The following is a 15,778-nucleotide window of genomic DNA, read 5'->3' as shown; positions in this document are numbered from 1 at the left end:
TTGGTTGCATATGTGAATAAAACATATTTTCCTTCATAAAATAATGTAATAACTTTGTTTTATTTTTGTAAAATTCTTAGAATATATGTAATTAACAGAATAATAATTTAAATTGTTGTTTATTTATAAATTTTACTTATTGCTCCATTGCAGTGAAGTTAGCTATAATTAATGTATACATGCAACAAGCAAATTCAGGAAATTAAAATAGACATTTCTTTTGCTTGCAGCTGGTTTCGTTGTTTATTTTTACAGCCCAGAAATAGGATAAACGAAGGAGATCTTCGATTTTCCCAGATTTTCCATCTACATTACATGAAGCCTGGGTGATCTATAAAGTTATTGGTAATTATTACAGTTTTACAACCAGTTTAATTCCAATCAAATATATAAGACTAATGGTAATATTCATGTTTTATTCTACACCCTATGTATAGTTCATTATGTTTTATATATATATTACTAAAACAATAAGGTTTCTTTTTAATTTTTGAGGTTAGAATAAGTTTTTTTTTTCATACACATTGTTTTTAATCATTTCAGCATTAAGATGGGAGATTTTTTAATATTTAATTGGGAATGTGCTGCTATAGCAGATGCACATTGAATGAGGAGATTGTCTCTGTAGCAGGGAAGAGTTGTCTTAATGTTCTATCCCGACATTAATTGACTGTCTTATTTATGTCATAGTAGAATTAAGTGAATAAAACTTGATAATTTCAATTACATCTCCTGTTGAAATCAATTATTTAGTGATACAACCTTTGCTATTCTCATTTGTATTTAAATGTTGAAATCACAGATTCTTTATTTTTCAGTATAGCAGGTAAGTTAGAGTGCGAATCTCTGACAAAATGACAGGCAATAAGAATAAACACAAGTACATGGGAGGCAAAGGTATTGGACTGAACAAGTCCAAGAAAAACAATAAACCTAAGATGTCAATGCGACGTCGTCCACCTGTAAATAGAAGGTTGCGTGATGACAATAGGAGGCACTACTCCCCAGAAAGAAGACGGTATACCGAAAGGTTCTATCGTCGTTCTCGTTCTGGCTCACGTCCACGTTCAAACAACACTTTCTGTGATTACAACGGTGGTAATGAAAGTACTTTTGTACCAGCAACTGAATACAACCGAGAACCAGAGATTCAACAATTCAACAACCATCACAACCATTTCTCTCCGCCCCCTAGAACCGATCAATCATCGCATTACTCTGAGGAAGTCGGCTATGTTCACCAAGACGTTCACCGGAACTTCGTTTTGAGCCACCGCCCACCGATCTAATTAGAAGCGAGGAAGAAAGATGGTCAGAAAGAGAAGATTTTAGGAATCAGGACGTCCCGGAGAGTACAGATTTTCGGAATAGATCTCCACCGAAAGCATGCACACCCATTCCGAATTTCGTGTCCCCGGAGGAAGGTCATCCGATGGTGCCGTCTTTTAACGGTGAGGATACCAATTTGACATCGAGACAGTGGGTGAAAATCGTGGAAGAAATTGGCCAGGCGGAGAACTGGAACTGCCAGGACAAGCGATTCCAGATGATCTCGAAGTTTGTGGGAACTCCGAAAGAATGGCTGCTGAAGCAAGATTGTTTTGGTGAAAACTGGAACCGCTTGAAGAGGACGTTTGTACGAGCTTTTCCCTCCGACATGGATTACCATAATTTACTTAAACGAATGGTCATACGTACGAAGACGGACAGCGAGACGTATAGCAACTACTTCACGTTTAAAACGATGCTGTTGAAGAGCTGCAACATTACCGGTCGAAAAGCCATTTCTTGTTTAATAGGAGGATTCATGGACGAGGACTTGAAGAATCTTGCGTACGATCAAAATTTTGAGACGGCAGAGGCGCTTTATAGTTTCCTAATGAAACAAGAGCAATTCAAAAAGTCAAGACCAAAACCACCGGAAGAGCTGATTGCTAACTTTTCGAAGGTGTGCTACGGCTGCAACATGAACGGGCATTTGTTCGAGGATTGTTCGGATAATCCTAAGAATAAAGTCAGCGGACACGTGATGATCAACCCCAAGAATTTTGTGGATGTATGGATAAATGGATATTCGGTGCAGGCATACAACGATATAAGTAGCCATTTCGTGATGATTCGCGAGGACCAGGCGAAGTCTATGAACATCAACTACAAGTACAATACGAAAATGATATGTGGATATAAAGGAAATCCGGTGACGACATTGGGAGAGGTCAGTATCGCCATTCGCGTGAACGCTGTGACGGTGAATATCGATGCTTTCATCGTGCCGAGCAGTGCAGAAGATTTCGGCGTGATCTTGGGGGATAATCTGAGGAATCATCCAGACATTTGCTACGAGGAGAATCCAAATTCCATTTCATTCAGTTCAGCTGTGATCACGCACACGGAACGCTCTTCATTTTCAATGAACGAAGAGCTCATGAAGAATATTAATGACATGAATGGTTCGAGCAAAGGAGTACAACGGAATCGCCATCATCGAGGAAAACCCGAGAAGCACGAGAGGCAACAGCAAAGCCAATTTGAGCCACCGTTTGGCTCATCCAGTACGAGTAAGTACATCGACCAAACACAAATGTACAAAGTATTTTTTTAACAAATTTACCTTGCTTCTATTTGTCCTTTAGGTAGACATTATAGATATAACTAAGGCAATCGGATTGTTCTACGAACAAACTTAATATACGTAACTGACGTGTAAGTTTACATATTATTGCGTTATCATTAAAAAGAAAATAACACAAAAAAAGTGTATTTAATTACATCTCTAATGTTTTCTTATTACTCTAGAAAAGGTATGTATGTTATTCGGTAATATCAAAGAGAATTTTATCTTGGAGCGAGTCACGACTTTCTATGCCAACACTTTATCCAAGCTATATTATTCTTTGCGATATTCAAGTCACTGTTACTTGCTGACTTTTCGAAATTTTACACTTAAGTCTTAACGACTAAGTTATTTATTGGAAACGGGTAAAACTCCGTTTTCAATCGACACACGACGAAACATTTACGAGAAAAAAGTAAATGTGTTATATGTATGTCTTTTTAATAAGAAACTTAAAACATAAGACTTAAAAGATACATACACAACATACAATTAAATAAACATAAATTCGCAGTGATTGCAATTGTCACCATTTTTAAGATATTTTTTGATGGAAGCAAAATCAACATAACTCTTTGGGAGGCGGTGGGACACGCATTGTCCCACCTTTTAACATGCCTAGTGGGGAATTATTATAATGTTCTAGAATATGTCCAGGAAAGGGATGAATTTGATAGCGCAGTAGAAGATGTTTACCATATCATCCGATGATGATTCAGTTGACGAAGTAGTCTGGCCCCCACTTGGGTTAAATTAGGAGACTGATGAATGACAACTTATGAACGAGATAATTCTGAGTTTCGAAACTTCAATGTTATATCATATATCACGGTCTAACTGAAAGCACATATTGACGAACTCCATATTCTTTACTCCGAGGATTTCTTTTTTAGATTGACAATTGCAATTTAAGCATTATTTTCTAAGTACTATGTCTAACAAAATGGACCCACTAGATGCAGAATGGTCGATAGACCATAGTAATTGTGCAAATATGGATGGAATTAAAATATAAGAAAGTTGAAAGTTTTGAGGAATCAGTTCATTACTTTGTAAGACTAGATAATAATCAAGATACGACAATGCACGATTCTGAATATACATTATCGACGTGATATTCTTCGTTATTAGAACTTCCAGAAGATCAGTACCAAATGCAAGAATAACAATATTATATGAAAAATGATGATAGGACGATACCCTGCATTATGAAACATGCTTTCATATATTTTTTTTTATTCCGAAAAGAAAGTAAAAAATATGAAATACATTTGCAGGCGAAGTTAAGAATAAAGGACTGGGAAGAAAACCAATTATTTTAAAGAGATGTATGTTCATGATGGATGTCATTGATTTTTTGACTTAAAACGAGACTTGTGGCTACAGAATTCTGATTAATGATGTTAGTTTCGCAAAATGTTTAATATTAATAAACATGAAGAAGCGACAAAGCTTGTAATACATCTAAGTTACGTCGTCCTGGATTTTCCCGAATCATGCAAGACAAAAAGTTGCTGAGTTTTTCATATATTCCTTTTAGTAACATAAAATGGTAAGTAAACACAAGAAGTCTAATTTAAATATATTGTGAGTAATTCGGCCAGCTAATCTGCAGAATCCTGAATATTATCAGGCATTCTGTGTAAAGCGAATAAAATTGAAGAATATTGTGGAAAAGATTGAATAACATAAAAATAAAATATGTAGTTCGTTGAAGGAAATATGATCTACGTGGGCTAATAAATATATTTTATTCTACAGATTACCTTGCCATTATACACTAATATACATATAAAAATATTTTCAACAATTGCTATAAGAATGCAAAAAATATCTATTATATATATTTTATGATTATTTTACTTAAAATATCAATATTTAACATACACAAATCTTATCAAGCTTTGTGAGTCCCAGATATACAATAATTAAACTGATTATTATTAATAAAAACAATTATATGAGAATTATACTTTGACACTTTGGCCAGTATTTTCTCTTCAATTTTTTTTACTGTATTTTTGCTATATTTTGTATTAGTATAATTGTTATAAGAAACCATGGAACTTTATATTTTGTGCAATATTGTTATTCAACATATTTGATTAAACTATATTCGACGCAAGGTGGCAGCTGTCATTAAAACAATCAAAGCGATTCATAGCTTGAGAAAAGCTGTTGTAAGACAACCGTCGATGGAGAGGATATCACCTGCAATTTAATGAAATATTTACTATAAGTTCTAGTATGCCATGATACAAAAAAGTTGAAAACACTGACATACGAGAAGAAATATCACTTCTTTTATTTTTCATACACTGTTTATAATATTTATATATTAGTATTGGATCAAAGAGCTGTCGTCTTTCTGACCTCATTTAATATATTCGTTATTACTTACAAGTGAATTATTGTATTAATATAGAACAACGATTCACGACATTTTTGCCTAACGACTCAACAATTTTTTACTATGCTATGACGCAAGATGGCAACTGTAAGTTGCAACCCACAGGTTTAGAAACGCTGTTAAGAATGCATGTATAAGTATTCTTCAAATAAAACATAGAATAATAAATAATGACATTTTCTAGATGATTTCAATTGGTTAAATAAAAAATATTAGCATTAATCAAATGTACATATTGATGTTTTTTTTTTAGTATAGAAATATTAACAACTTTCGAAAGTTAAGCAACTTGTCCCGTGTTTATAAGTCGAATAGGTGAGTAACTAGTTTTAATATTTCTGACATTTTAACGAAATATACAATTTTAAAGGATTTTCATTGATGGAATTAATATTAAAACTTGCTAAATATAAATTTTTAAGTGCAAAATTAGTTTTAATTAATATAATTTATTTTTAAGTTAACTATATATATATAATTAAAGTTTTTTAGTAATAATAAAAATATCAAGTAACTAATAAATGTTTTTCTGCTAAATCGGAGAAGTTATGTGAATGAATAAAAGAAAAGTACTTTCTCATTGCTTCCTCTTTTATTTTCTTCTTTTTTTTTTCAAATGCATTTAAATATAAAATAATAAAATTTTAGTTATTTTTTTTAAAAACTTCATTAATTGGTTATCATCACTCATTAAGGATCAACTTGACTTTTTCACCTGGCTTGAAAGCAGGCATACCCAAATATGGACAGCTTGCACACCTGAAGGCATCACCCAAATAGCACTGTAATTAAATGAAAATTAATGAAATAATACAGTTGCTCAGTACAATATTTCACATACACTGCCACATGATGACTTTGGTGGTGGTGCTGCTGATGTAGTCTCAGCTTCTAATTCTTGAGCCAAACCACAGCTGCAATCTTTACAAGCCTTGCGTTTTCCAGTTGTTCCACAAACTGAAAAAAATAAAATTAATACAATTGTTTTAATTCATTTAGAAATTCTACCTCTGAGTGATTCTGCAGCTGGTTTCTTTAAATCTTCTTCATCAAGTAGATTATCAGCATCTATGATATCTTCATCTACATTTTGTGACAGTTTCCATACCAAAACCTCTTTTAGTAACTCAACTTCAGCTGATGATCCTGCAGTGTATGTTGGTTTGAAACAAACAAATTGCTTATATTCTCCAGCATTGCTTGCTGCAACCCGAACGAATCCTCCAATTTGTAAGTTTAATTCAGTTTGGGATGAATCACTGCTAGACTGGGTAAGAATTAAAAAGCCACCTGGTTTAAGGCTAGAGAGGACCTTTTGGAAGTCATTGATCTCTGGTACTTTGTAAGCAATTACACCATCGAAAGATGCTTCATTGATGCCTGTTAACAAGTAGTTTATCCATTTATTACGAGACATTACGACATAGGATTGATAACATTACCTTCGATATTTCCAATGAGCGATGTTGTTGTATTTGCAGATTTAGAATTTAATTCAGCTTGGAGATCGGTTAGATCTGCTGAATCCACGTGCAGCACTAGGATTTTGTCACCTGACTTGATGTTATCCATCACAGCAAAACAAATTCGATCGAAAATAAATAATTGGTGTCCAAGTTACTATCTGATGAATACAGATGTGTACAGATGAATGAGACGACTACAACTGACAGTTATGATGGTTATGATGATCACTTGTGGTGGGAGAAAATTATTGCAGTAGTTTTTACAGTTTTCCAAATTTATAATAACATAAAACACATTTAATTAAACTTAAATCTTTAAGATATATTTATAACAATACATATATTAAACAAATATTTAACATATATATGTATACTTGGTTGCCTATTTTATTCTAGGAACTTTTAGAAAGATTTATCATAATTTCATTTAAATTTTTAATGATCTGTAAACTATTACCTAATAAATTAAACATTTATTGTAGCATACAGAGAGCATACATTTTTCTACACCTCTAGTCCCTTCTTTCAATGAAATCATACCCAACTATTCTTCTTTTGATATAAAATCTTTACAAACCAAACAAATGAAAACAAGTAATTGTGCTGTATCACTTATAATTATTATCACATTGAAGAGAAAAACAAGAACATCTATTAAGATCATTAAATAACTGCTCTTTTACATTTCCACTCATCTTCTCAATTTGTCGCATCACAGTGTTTCGAAACGGTTGTAGATGTTGAATTTGTAGCAATAAATTCACTCTTGTTCTTAAATTCGTTAAAAAGTGAATCTCATATTTCCAAAAAAGTTTCCTTTGCAAATTCACCCTCGGAAAATGGTTTACATTTTTTGAGATAACTTACTTTGAATGATGCAGCAGTTGTTGATTCTGACATCAGTTTAGCTGCTTTTTATATTTATATTTTGTTAATTTGTTTATTGAGTTTTAAGATCTCTAACTTTACGTTTTCTCAATTCGGTATTTTGTGGAAAATCTATTTAATTCTTGTTATGTAAAACTAAATAAATGTCTCTCCAGATTTCCCTTTTTAGGAATGGTTATCGAGGTAAGGCATATTAAGCAACAACATTTATCATTCACCATTATAAAAAAGTAATCGAATCCCATTCTTCATTGAAATGATAAGTTTTCGATTTTTTGGTTTCCAATTCATGTTTCTCCCTACTTAATTAAATTAATTAAATATTCAAATTAAATATCTGGAAGGACAAAATAATCATTGTGGGCAAAATCTGACCATGATCTAGACTTGAAAAAAAAAAATAGAACAGAAAACACAAGAAACGTACAAACTTGAAAATCGACCAAATTTGACTTCGCGATCGACTTGTTGGCCGCTCCTGCTATATGGAACACACATTCATATTAGTTACAAGATAAATCTAAAAATCTCAGATATAACTCTAATATTTTAGATTATATTTGATGATTATTTACATAAGTAATTAAAAGAAAGTTTTAAAGTTTTTTCATATAAATAAAACATTCATTTAAAATCTATAGCTTTATTTCTTTCCATTCATTCATGTGCTACAACAGTTGTGATTTATTTATTTTTTTTTACAAAATATAACAATTTCAGTCAAAATGATACAAAAGGTTATTACAAATTAATCTAATATAGTAAGTTAAAAATAGCACTTGTTACAGAGATAACGTAAACAGTAAACTGAACATAAAGTTGAATACGAGAGACTCGGTTAACATAGGGTATAATATAAGGGTTTATATAGAACAGCTTATTACAATCATTGATGGAACATAATAATATGAAATAATTTGTGCTTAAAGATAAGTCAGCTACAAATCACTAAATACACATAAGTTGATATGCTTTTCAGAAAAAACAGTACACAATTATACATAATATATATATATACGTAATATTTAAAAATAATAAGGAAAAACTTTAAACAATTCAGGGAAAAATAACTATAGATACCGTAAAGTATAGTTGCCTTAAATAGAGTATGTAAACTTATGTAATATTTTGTTTATGTATAAGTTATATTACAATCGATTAGTTAACTAAAAAAATGATAATTATGTAAATATACTGCGTTACACATTATAATAATATCTAAATGTTTACAAGAGGATTCGAATCACACAATACAAAAATAAGATATGCTAAGGAATATTTTAATTGTTCTAAAACTTTCACAGAAGTTGTGCACATTTTTAATATATTTATATTATATATTTTTCTTAATATATTTCTTTTATTATTGGATAGTGTTCTCTTCTTAAACATCATCATTTTCATCATCAAACATATACATCTTATTTTTTATTTTTCATCATCATCAATTACTTATACATTTCTTCAAACGTAGGCACAGAGTTCACACAAAAGGTCACTCCCCATCTTCAAGTATTATTATTTTATTCTTCATTAAAATTAATTTTCTTCTTTAAAATTTCATTTTATTTTATTCACTATTACTTTTTTTTCTTCTTTAAATTTAGTAACATAGCACTGGGCGAAATTGTCCGACTGAATGGCAGTAATGAGATGCGAAAAGAAATCGGCAAACACTTTAAATTTAATTTTAACTTTTACTTTAATTATTTATCCTTTATTTTTTCATCATAATCTTCTTTTTTTTATTATTCCTGGCAGTTATTGTCTGCTCGTTTTCAGCAGCTAGGTGTTAATGAGGTGATCAGTTGGTGTAGTGATCGAAAGAGCCCAAATATTCCAAAGCTGTACGATAGCAGAATTGGTATTGGTCCTGGAATAGAAAGTTTAGAAGTGTTAGTTAAATGATTTTTAAAGTTTTGTTTTTTTGTAAATTGAACTTACTTCAGTTTGCACCATGGCTGGTCGTTGTGTTCTTAATATCCTCGCTGTTTGGAATACGTCGACCACTCCTTCGTACTGCATCCTTTCAAGGACTATGCTCAATGTTATGAACACCCCGGTTCTGCCGACGCCGGCGCTGCATTAACAAACGATTGGCATTTAATGGGAAATTCTAGTAAACGTATTCGATCGTAAATAATTACCTGCAATGTACGGTGATGGGTCCATCTTGTCCGAATTGCTCCTTAGTTTTGTGGACTTGCCCGATGAAATCGATGAATCCGTCTCCGGATTTGGGGACACCCTGTTCCGGCCAGTCGGTGAATTGGAACTGGCGTACCGTTCTTGATGAACCGTCTCGAGCATCAGTCACCTTAAACTCTCGTAAGATGTATTGCGGCATATTGTATTCGGCGATTGGATCCACGACGAAGCATTGATAGCGAACGGATCGATCGCTTGGCCAATATTGGTGGCACTTCTCCTGCAAAATAAATAATATACAAGGATAAAATAACAATACGAATAAAATTGGAATGACTAATAACTTACGCGTCCCATCTCCTTAAGCTTAGTTAACATCACTATAATAGTCGAGTTGTGCTCCCATAGCATCCTCCACAGATCGTCGGCGGTGTCTGGGAGCGGGCTTTGTGTCGCGATGTATGCCTTCCGGTAACGATAACCATCCACAAAGCTCGCATTAATATAATCCGAACCATCGACGTTCCGTATTGGCGTGAGACATACGCGAGTGCTTTCGAAGGGCAGGATGTGAACCAGACGGTTCTTATGCTTGTTAGCCGGCAGATTAGCAGTCACAAATCTCGATGAATCAGTCTTAATGTTGCTCAGTTTCTTGAATTCCAACTCCATACCGGTTGTGTTTTCGCCGATCTCCGGCTGCATCAATTTCTGGATGTGCGAGTGCAGGTTGCGTGCAGGAACTTCGGTCATACCGCAGATAACAGCCTCCAGCAAGGAATCGTGTATGAACACGTACTGATCCTCCGTCTGGACCATGTAATTGCGTTGGGCTCGTAAACAGGTGACGTGTCCATAAATATCAATCGACTTCTCGTTACGCATTCGCTCCAACATTGAATCAATAACGATGAAACATCCTGCAAACAAAAATACATTTGTCTCAACTACAGCAAAATAAGTCACAATAAATTCCTATTTCTAATATAATTAAATATTAAAATTGTATATTCAAACCGTCATTTATAACTAAAAGTTTTTTTTTCTTATACCGCTTTTACGTATACCCGGCGCATCCACACATAATAATGTTTTATTTTTTTCAATTTAAATTGTGAACTTACCGGTACGTCCAACTCCTGCAGAGCAATGTACAACAAGCGGTCCAGCGTCTGCAGGATTCATGTTCCTGACGCGTCTTAAGAACTGCAAGAATGGAGCTGGATGATCTGGTACTCCGTGGTCCGGCCAAGCGGTAAACTGCAGCTGCTTGATTTCACGACGTTCGCTGTGCCCTTGACGGTGTATTTGGAAAGTCCGTATACAGTAGGTTGCTAATTCTTGCACATCGGTGATGGATACGGTCATGCAACCGTAGGTCTCGGTGCCGCGACTTGGCCAATACTGATCGCATTTGATCCTAGTGCGTTCCTCGAGTTTGGTCATCATCACGATGGTTGCGGTTCTCAGTTCCCAGCACATCCTCCAGAAATCAGAGAAGGTCTCCTGCAGAGGACCCTGCGTCGCGACGTACGCGTTGTGCTTTCGATAGCCGTCGCAGTAGTTTGCATTGATGTAATCACTACCAAGCATCGCATCTTCTGGTTGCAGAATCACCCGGCTATGATCGTATGCTATAACATTTGCGTAACGATTCTTAGGTTTGTTCACCTCCATATTGGAATGATCCCATGTGAATTGCTGGCCGGGCTCGATGCTCTCGTATTCCTGTGAAAACTTCATGTTATCGTTGGCTTTCAATCGGTCGATGTGGTTTGCTAATTCGGAGATGGGTATGGGCGGATGCGACATCATGCCGGGCGTCTGGAAGTTCAAACGACGCATTTCGACTGGATCACTTGGAGCCATGCTGTTGTTCAGATCTGCGGCAATTAAAGGCCTAGTCACGGCCGCTTGGTCAGGTGTTTTGCAGGGCTGTCTCCGCTTCTTCAGTATGAATATGACGACGAGGATGCAGGAGAGAACGAGCGCTGCGATGATGGGAACAACTACCCAAATGACTCCAGCCTCCTTATGCTGCGAACTGACTTTCACGTCGTTGTCTGTAGGCACGTTCGGGTTAGGCCTTAGTGGAGGATCACCAGGCGGCACCTCGCGCATATCTAACGCTAAAAATTCAGAGAACGGACTGCTCGTATACAGACTCTTCTGAGGTGTATCCACCACGGCCCTAACGAATATTTTATACTTCTTGCCGCGCTCCAGTTTCCTATTTCTGAACCCATCGTAGTCCTCGCCCGTACCGAGGTGGAATGTATATGGAATGTTTCTTTGCGGGAATTTAGCGGCGATGTACGGAGCGTTCGGATTCTCCCCTTTGTGACCTTTGTTGGCGATCATTTCTTCAGTCAAGAATTGATCGGGATTATTCTGGATTGTCGCTTTATCCTCGGGAACGACGATCAAGTAATAATGACTTATCGGACCGTACTCCTCGGAGGCTTGGGGTAGTATTACTTGGATCTCTTCGCCGTTAACGACGCCGTAGAAGTCGGGCTGTACCATCGGCTGAGGCGCAGCCATTTGTGTTGTAACAGTAATTTTAGTTGGCGGACGGTAGGTGTAATCAGTCGGAATGGCACTAACGTTTACGTTATATGTAGTGAACGGAGATAATTCGTTGATTGTGTGCGAACGGATATTGTTCTTCAAAGTGACTTCCACGCGCTGTATGTTCTGCGTTTGCGTGATCCCCTGAGAATCCACAAACTCTTTAATGGCGTCGAAGGAAATTTTATAGTTAATTGGATTTAGTCTAATTGGAGGAGCCCAGGACAATGTCATCGAATGCGTCGTCACATCGTGAGCTTTCAGATTCAGCGGCACGTCTTCCGGCTTAACTTTAACCGTTACCTTCTCGGATAATCTTCCTAAGCCGTTCTTCATCCGTGCAGCAACGGCGATCGCGTAATCCGCGAATTTCTCCAAGTTGAATAAATCGGCAGACTCCGTTAAACCGACGCTCTTCTGCTGCCACTCATCCAGATCCTCGACGGCCGTCATCGTATAGAATATTTGGTATCCAATGACTTTGCCGCGTGACGGCACCGGCTCCCACCACACCTCGACGCTCGTGTCCGATGTAGCTACAGCCCTCACAGACATCGGAGCCCTACCAATATCCCTTTCGGTTTCCATAGAAATCTTCTCGCTGTAGGGTCCGGCACCTTGACTGGTATACGCTTTGATATGGAACACGTACTCTGTATTCTCCTCCAAATTCGTGAACACCGCTTTCGTGGTGCTGACATTCCTTTCGATGATGTTCGTGTGGTCCGACTTCTTGTGGAATTGGATATCGTATTTTACAATCTGACCGTTCCTATGTTCACGTGTCGGCGGATCCCAAGTTATACAAACCACGTCTGGAGTTTGAAAATGAAAACTAATATTGGTTGGGGGACCGGTCGGCGGTCCCTCTGGTGTGTTCATAAACTTAATCGCCTCTTGTCCTATTCCTATATGATTCAAACCCGCCACTCGGAATTCATACTCGACGCCGCGTTCTAAGTCTTTGATCCTGTAAATCTGCGTGTGCGAGCCTGCAAAACAAGGGGATGCATGTAGATTCTCCAATAATATTGTCTAGTTCGAGCATACCCTTAAGTGGTACTTCTTTAAGTAATTGATCTTTGACGCCGTATCGAAGCCTGTAGCCCTGGAGTTCTCCGTAAGTTTGCGACGGCCTCGACCACTCGAGCTCAACAGATACAGTTGGCTCCCTTTCGATGACCCTACAATATTTAATATTAATTACATTTGTTGTCCCCTCGTAATGCCTCTAATTGCGTACTTGAATGTTAAAGACGGTCTATTTGGAACACCTCCCGGGGTCTTAACGCTAACTGGAGGACTCCTATCGCCGTCACCTTTCCTTGTTAGAGCAGCAACTTGCACCGAGTATTTTGTGTCGGGCTGTAAACCACTAACGTTCAACTCGAGAGAGTCTCCGAGTACATCAAATCGCAATGGATCATTCAACAAACTCTTGCCCTTAAATCAAGAAGAAAAAAAGCGTTTAGCAAACCACAAACACCCAATTAATAACGGTCATTAATACTTCATCTTTGGTTTCTTGCACGTGAATGTGGTAACCTCGAATAATCCCGTTTCGGTCTTTGGCAAGAGGCGGCATCCAGTTCACCTTAATGGTCGTGGAATTGATTGGGGTAACTTTAACATCCTGAGGATCTCCCGGCACTGTGAAACGAGTACAATTAAATCAGCAAGGCTCCCAAAGTAATACAAAACAAAAATCAATAAATAATAATTATATAATAAAAAAAATATAAATGAAGAAAGAAAAACTAAAATCGATTCGCCAGAAATCACATGCAGGGCGAACAAATATATCCTTGAATCATTAGCGACCGGAATGCTTTTTGTTGTTCTCTCTTCGTTTAAAAATAAAACTTCGTTATCCAAAGAAAACCTCACTCTCAGTAAAAAAGAAAAACCATAAGAACCAAACGTAAAACATAAAAAGTAAACAAGAAAAACCAAAAACTTCCTAAATGTAAATTCGTAAACACAATCCCTAGGTAAGACATTTGAATACCAACACATGTTTGAAAACGCTGGAAATAATTACCTCATTCCAATCGGTAAACACACATAAAATAGACTACTTCAGGTTAAATTAAATAATGTAATTATACTACACACGCTTTCCGGTATTGGCGGTAATAAAAGAAAAAAAATATCGAGAAATAAAGTTAATAAGGGTTCATTAATATGTATATTAAGTTCCTTATCGTTGTTTGGGCTGCGTTAATCGTAAAAGTATTAACAACAACAATAAAAAAAAATCAAGAAAATTGTATTTCCCAAAAAAGAATGCTGCTATTGGAATGAGAGAAAAAAAATCAATGCGACCAACACTCCACGTTCGTTGCAGCATTGAATGTTAAAAAAAGTAAAAAAGCACAAAAATATTTTCATCTACATTGGCCGATTCTACTTGCACACACAGAGTCAATACTCACTTTGAAAAACTGTGGGAGACCGTGTCAAGGCAAAAAGTCAGAGAAAAAAAAAATAGTAATTGTAATAGTGTTACAATACTATATAGGCAAATATGTTTTTAAAAATATGGGTACAAAAAAATGTCATGTTACTTTTCCGCTACAAAAATGCTTGTAAGTGGTTGGAATCCATCCTCGATATAAATATCCGTCATATTTATATACTCACACACACATGTAAAAAATGCGATGCATTTGACAAAAAAATTGGTAAGATCGCGTTCGTAAGACTTATCGTGTTTGTTATTTCTTTCAAAAACCAAAAAGAAAAAGGGAAAAATAAGTTCTTCTTTTTATCCAGCAAAAAAAAATCTCTGGGGTTTCTTTGTGAATGGGGAGCAGTGGAAACGTTTTCTTTCAGTACAGAAAACTAGAAACAACAAAACAAAGTGGACGACCCAATCCAAATGTGTTTCGGAAGCGAAGATATCCAAAAAAAATATATATGTCGTGTTTGTGTGTTAGTTTTGTAAAAATATGTGTGTTAAAAACAGCACTTGCACACTTCACCAAGGGAAAAAATTGCACAACGAAACGAAGTGGAGGAAAAAAATAAAAGTAGCATCCCTAAGTTAATTACATTAAAATGGAATCGGATTTTGTTTTTGTCCGGGGAAAAAATAACGGTCGGGATTTTACATCATTGAAATATTAGTTTGTTACGTGTTTCGTACTTTTTTTAGGTATTTTTCCCGTTTTGGTTAACGAGAATTTCTGGTAAAATGCGTTAATTAAATTAGTGGGGCTAAAAATGGGGTTTGGAAAATATTTCAATCAATACGAAACATGTTTAAATAATTGCATTATTTTTCATGAAAAAAATCATTATAGCTGTTATCAAAACAAGTTTAATTGGATTTAATTAAATTTGTAATTAAAATGAATTTTCCTGTAATTAAAAGCTAAAAATTTTAAAATTAAATAAGACAAAAAAATTCATTGTTTAGTGAGTTAAATTTATAACATCTTTTAAATTTAATTAAAAATAATGAAACAAAAAAAAATTATTTGATTGCTTATTTCGCAAAATAAAATATTAATTTTCTAACACTAACCTTTTGGAAATATATAAATTCTGTAGAAAATTCATAAGTTTCTGATCGAAAAAGTAATAACAAAAAAGGATTATCAATTCTTAGTTTGAGAAATTATTACAAAAATAAGAATTTCGTTTTTTCAATAGAATTATAAAATCCCGATGTTATGT

At 35.3% G+C, this 15,778-nt stretch overlaps 3 protein-coding genes across 15 annotated transcripts in view; 1 reads left to right on the top strand and 2 right to left on the bottom strand.

Moving 5' to 3' along the window:
* The first annotated feature begins 201 nt into the window (after positions 1-201).
* Positions 202-2,765, top strand: LOC108566948. 2 transcript variants are annotated; one of them, XM_017927103.1, is made up of 3 exons: positions 202-345; positions 824-2,558; positions 2,634-2,765. In XM_017927103.1, exons 2-3 carry the CDS (start codon positions 1,433-1,435, stop codon positions 2,654-2,656), a joined length of 1,149 nt encoding a protein of 382 aa, XP_017782592.1. In that variant the 5' UTR covers positions 202-345; positions 824-1,432; the 3' UTR covers positions 2,657-2,765. The 2 variants fall into 2 exon arrangements, with proteins under 2 accessions (XP_017782592.1, XP_017782591.1); XM_017927102.1 differs by having other exon boundaries at positions 819-2,558.
* A 2,867-nt stretch (positions 2,766-5,632) lies between these two features.
* On the bottom strand, positions 5,633-6,679 carry LOC108566933 (anamorsin homolog). The gene is made up of 4 exons (XM_017927069.1): positions 6,467-6,679; positions 6,033-6,404; positions 5,866-5,981; positions 5,633-5,806 (listed from the first exon to the last, which is right to left on the bottom strand). Exons 1-4 carry the CDS (start codon positions 6,594-6,596, stop codon positions 5,708-5,710), a joined length of 717 nt encoding a protein of 238 aa, XP_017782558.1. The 5' UTR covers positions 6,597-6,679; the 3' UTR covers positions 5,633-5,707.
* A 1,948-nt stretch (positions 6,680-8,627) lies between these two features.
* LOC108566937 (tyrosine-protein phosphatase Lar) overlaps positions 8,628-15,778 on the bottom strand; it is a 430,502-nt gene continuing 423,351 nt past the window's right edge. For 6 of the 12 annotated variants that reach the window (XM_017927080.1, XM_017927081.1, XM_017927075.1 and 3 more), the window contains 9 exons: positions 14,533-14,541; positions 13,608-13,747; positions 13,341-13,540; positions 13,148-13,281; positions 10,651-13,089; positions 9,875-10,446; positions 9,526-9,806; positions 9,323-9,458; positions 8,629-9,251 (listed from right to left, as the gene is read on the bottom strand). In XM_017927080.1, the coding sequence (XP_017782569.1) occupies positions 9,183-9,251; positions 9,323-9,458; positions 9,526-9,806; positions 9,875-10,446; positions 10,651-13,089; positions 13,148-13,281; positions 13,341-13,540; positions 13,608-13,747; positions 14,533-14,541 (3,980 nt within the window). In that variant the 3' untranslated portion in view covers positions 8,629-9,182. Of the gene's footprint in view, positions 9,252-9,322; positions 9,459-9,525; positions 9,807-9,874; positions 10,447-10,650; positions 13,090-13,147; positions 13,282-13,340; positions 13,541-13,607; positions 13,748-14,532; positions 14,542-15,778 lie in introns of all 12 variants that reach the window. The other 6 variants (XM_017927074.1, XM_017927078.1, XM_017927085.1 and 3 more) reach the window with 5 other exon arrangements.

This window comes from Nicrophorus vespilloides, unplaced genomic scaffold, assembly GCF_001412225.1.
Source record: "Nicrophorus vespilloides isolate i.1.1-1 unplaced genomic scaffold, Nicve_v1.0, whole genome shotgun sequence".
In the NCBI taxonomy this organism is placed as follows: domain Eukaryota; kingdom Metazoa; phylum Arthropoda; class Insecta; order Coleoptera; family Silphidae; genus Nicrophorus; species Nicrophorus vespilloides.
This window is presented reverse-complemented; position numbering and strand designations above follow the sequence as displayed.